The sequence below is a fragment of the Jatropha curcas genome, chromosome 5 (assembly GCF_041381405.1).
Source record: "Jatropha curcas cultivar XTBG-Jc1 chromosome 5, XTBG_Jcur_1.0, whole genome shotgun sequence".
NCBI lineage: Eukaryota > Viridiplantae > Streptophyta > Magnoliopsida > Malpighiales > Euphorbiaceae > Jatropha > Jatropha curcas.
The window spans coordinates 11,844,110-11,847,279 of NC_143155.1; the positions used below are offsets into that span (position 1 = coordinate 11,844,110).

The 3,170-nt window shown below is 35.9% G+C and overlaps 1 protein-coding gene across 1 annotated transcript; it reads left to right on the forward strand.

Moving 5' to 3' along the window:
• Window positions 1-910: 910 nt before the first annotated feature.
• Window positions 911-1,522, forward strand: LOC149496223 (uncharacterized). The gene has a single exon (XM_089721300.1). It carries the CDS (start codon window positions 911-913, stop codon window positions 1,520-1,522), a length of 612 nt encoding a protein of 203 aa, XP_089577426.1.
• Window positions 1,523-3,170: the final 1,648 nt, after the last annotated feature.

Consider the following 3,170-nt stretch of genomic DNA (forward strand, 5'->3'; position numbering starts at 1 on the left):
CTCGAAAGTGCTTTTTGTAAAGCTTAAATTGAAGAGTACTGCACTTCAATGGTGGAAGAGAGTTGAGGAGCAGGGCGCACGAGAAGGAAAGCTTAAAAAATCAGCACATGGGAGCATATGAAAACTAAGCTAAGGAAGTAACTTTTACCAGTTGATTACACAATGGAACTATATGAAAGGTTCCACTACTAGAAACAAAATGGTATGTCTGTTGAAGAGTACACTGCAGAATTTAATAGTTTGTCCATTCGAGTTGGAATATCTGAAAGTAATGAACAAATTACCTTTTGCTACCTTATTGGTTTGAATCAGTCCCTTAGAGATGAAAAGGGCATGGTCCGATTACACAATCTTGAAGATGCTCGCCAAATGCCTTAGCAGCTGAAAAGTGAGTTTCTTGTTACGGTGCTAGAAGGCCCATCAACAGAAGCAATTGGCAAAACAATATCAGAGCTGCAAGAGAGATTCAAACAACTCAACGAAGCGGGAAAGAGGCTGCCGCTACTAATAAATACAATGAAGAGACAACCCATGTTGATGGGAATGATAAAGGGAAAGCTATAGTACCTTATAGTGGACAAAATAATTCTGGTTCGTCTACAAGGAGAGGCAACAATTCTCAAGTTCATTGTTTTACTTGTGGAGAAAAGGGGCATACTTCATTCATCTGTCCACAAAGGAGGGTAAATTTAGCCGAGTATGATGAAGACCAAGGCCCTATTTTTGATGAATATGATGAGGAAGTAGAAGAAATTGATGTTCACCCAGCTCAAGATGAGTCTTTAGTTGTTCGAACAATCATGACAGCCATGAACAAAGAAGGAGAAGAAGATTGGAGGAGGTGTAGCATTTTTGTACACGTGTTATTTGTGAAGGCAAAGTGTGTAATTTAGTCATTGATGGAGGAAGTATGGAAAATATAATATCAAAGGAGGCTGTAGATAAATTAAAGCTTCCTACAACAAAACATCTTCATCCATACAAAGTACGTTTGTTGAAGAAAGGGTATGAGATACCAGTAACATCTCAATGCTTAGTGCAATTCACAATGGGAGATGATTTGGCAGATGAAGCACTATGTGATGTAGTACCAATGGATGTTGGGCATATTCTAGTGGGACGACCTTGGTTGTATGATCATGACATGGACCACAAGACAAGACCTAATACTTATTCATTCTACAAGGACAATAAGAAGAACACTTTGCATCCTCTCAAGGATGAAACAAGGCAAATAGCAAATAAAGGAACTGCAACTGGTACATTAAATGGGCTTGTAAGTGTTAAAGAATTTGCAGCAACGCATAGTGAGGTGGGAGTCACGTATGCCTTAGTAGGCAAACTGATAGAAGCTGACCAGGTTGAAAAATCAATTGAATATTCCTTTGAAATTCAACGATTATTGCAAGAATTCAAGGAGTTGATTAGTGAAGATGTACCGAAAAGCTTGCCACAATTAAGAAGCATCCAACATGCTATTGATTACCAGGAGCAGCTTTACCAAATCTGTGTAACGCCCTAATTTTTCTGTGTCTAAAATAATAGTTTTACCAGTCTGTAAATAGTACCACCGGTCTGGGAGTCAGTATTATTTTGGTCCAGAAAAATTACTATCTATGTTTCATATTTTATTTAATATTTTTGGAGTATGCATACATGATTTTATACGGGTAGAAAATAAGTAATGAATATTTTTGGAGAATTTAGATAATTAGTGAATAGTGAATTATGGTGTTATATTAAGTAAGGAAACTTGAGGAATTATTTTTAAGGATTAAATTTGAGAATTTTATGGAGATAAATAATATTTTGAAGGAATTTACTTGGAGATTATTTGTAGCCATTAGATGAGATTACTTGACTTAATCCTAGCCATCCAATTAGGGGAAAAAGACTAAAATACCCTTGTTGCTTTATATAAGTCAACCATCAATTATTGTGCAACCATTTTTCTTTCTTCTTCTTTTCCCTTACACGTCTCCTCCTCCTCCTCCTCCTCCTCCTCCTTCTTCTTCTTCTTCTTCTTCTTCTTCATTTTCTTCAATTCTTCCTTACTAAACACATCAAATTCACCCCAACCAACTTGATTTAAGTTATTAATCCTAGAGATTAAAGCTTGGGAAGCGATTTTTGGTGAATTATTTGAAGAAATTTGGAGATTCTCTACTTGAGCCAAAGGTTGGAGAAACCTCTACCATGGAGTAAAGGCAAAGTGAGAGCTTAGAAAGTTTTAATTTAAGCTTGCTAAAGCTTATTTTTAAGGTTAGAGTTCATAAACACACTTACCTTACTCAAATTTTTGATTTTGTGCCTTTATGCTCTTATGTGGATATTTTGGGATTTTGTATGAAATGATTGATTTGTTGAATTTTGGTTGCAATTACATGCTCTTAGGTGATATGTGATGAGTATTTATGTTGTGGTAGACATTTCTACCTTGTATCTTTGTTGTTCATGTTCCTTTCATGGTTAAAGTAAGCTGAATTTGGGAAAAACAGGTTATTGAGTGAGATTAAGGACCATTTTTTTATCCTTTCTAGTTTCCATTATGTCTGAGTCCTTCATAAAAGTTGTAGGTCTCTCTCTTAGCTTTCCAACCCATCCTCTTGTGTCCAATTTGGAGATATATAGTTCAACTTATGGCTGAAACACCCAAACTGACTGTGTTATGATGGGCCACATGCATCACTGAATTGACTGTCCATTTTGACCACTATAATGGCAAGATTATGTTCTGAGTTCTTCATGAGAGTTGTTGCCCTATGTCTTCATACTTCTCTGGTTTTGGATTGAATTAATTTGAGTGTTTTGTTAAGGAGTAATTCAATAAACATTGGACTTGGTTCTGCTGAATCAGGTCTGGACTGTTGGTCTGTGTTCCTAGCTTTTGTTTGCTACCTTGCACATTGATCTGGGCTGTGATCCCTTCATAACATTTGTAGCATTTTTTCTTAGCTTTCTAATTAATCTGATTTCGTTCCATTTGGAGACCTATAACTCAAGTTATGTCTTAAAAACCCTGCAAAGGTCAAGGTTATATTAATGCTGGAAATTTCCTATGCCTTGAATCATGGGTTTATTTGGATCAATGTATGTATGAATCATGTGTGATGAGGTTCTCTTGATTATTTGTATGTTTGAGGATTTATTTGACAAAAATAAGATATAAG

What these genes read in the sequence shown, in the direction of transcription:
- LOC149496223 (XM_089721300.1), top strand. Translation starts at nt 911, where the DNA reads ATGGAAAATATAATATCAAAGGAGGCTGTAGATAAATTAAAGCTTCCT.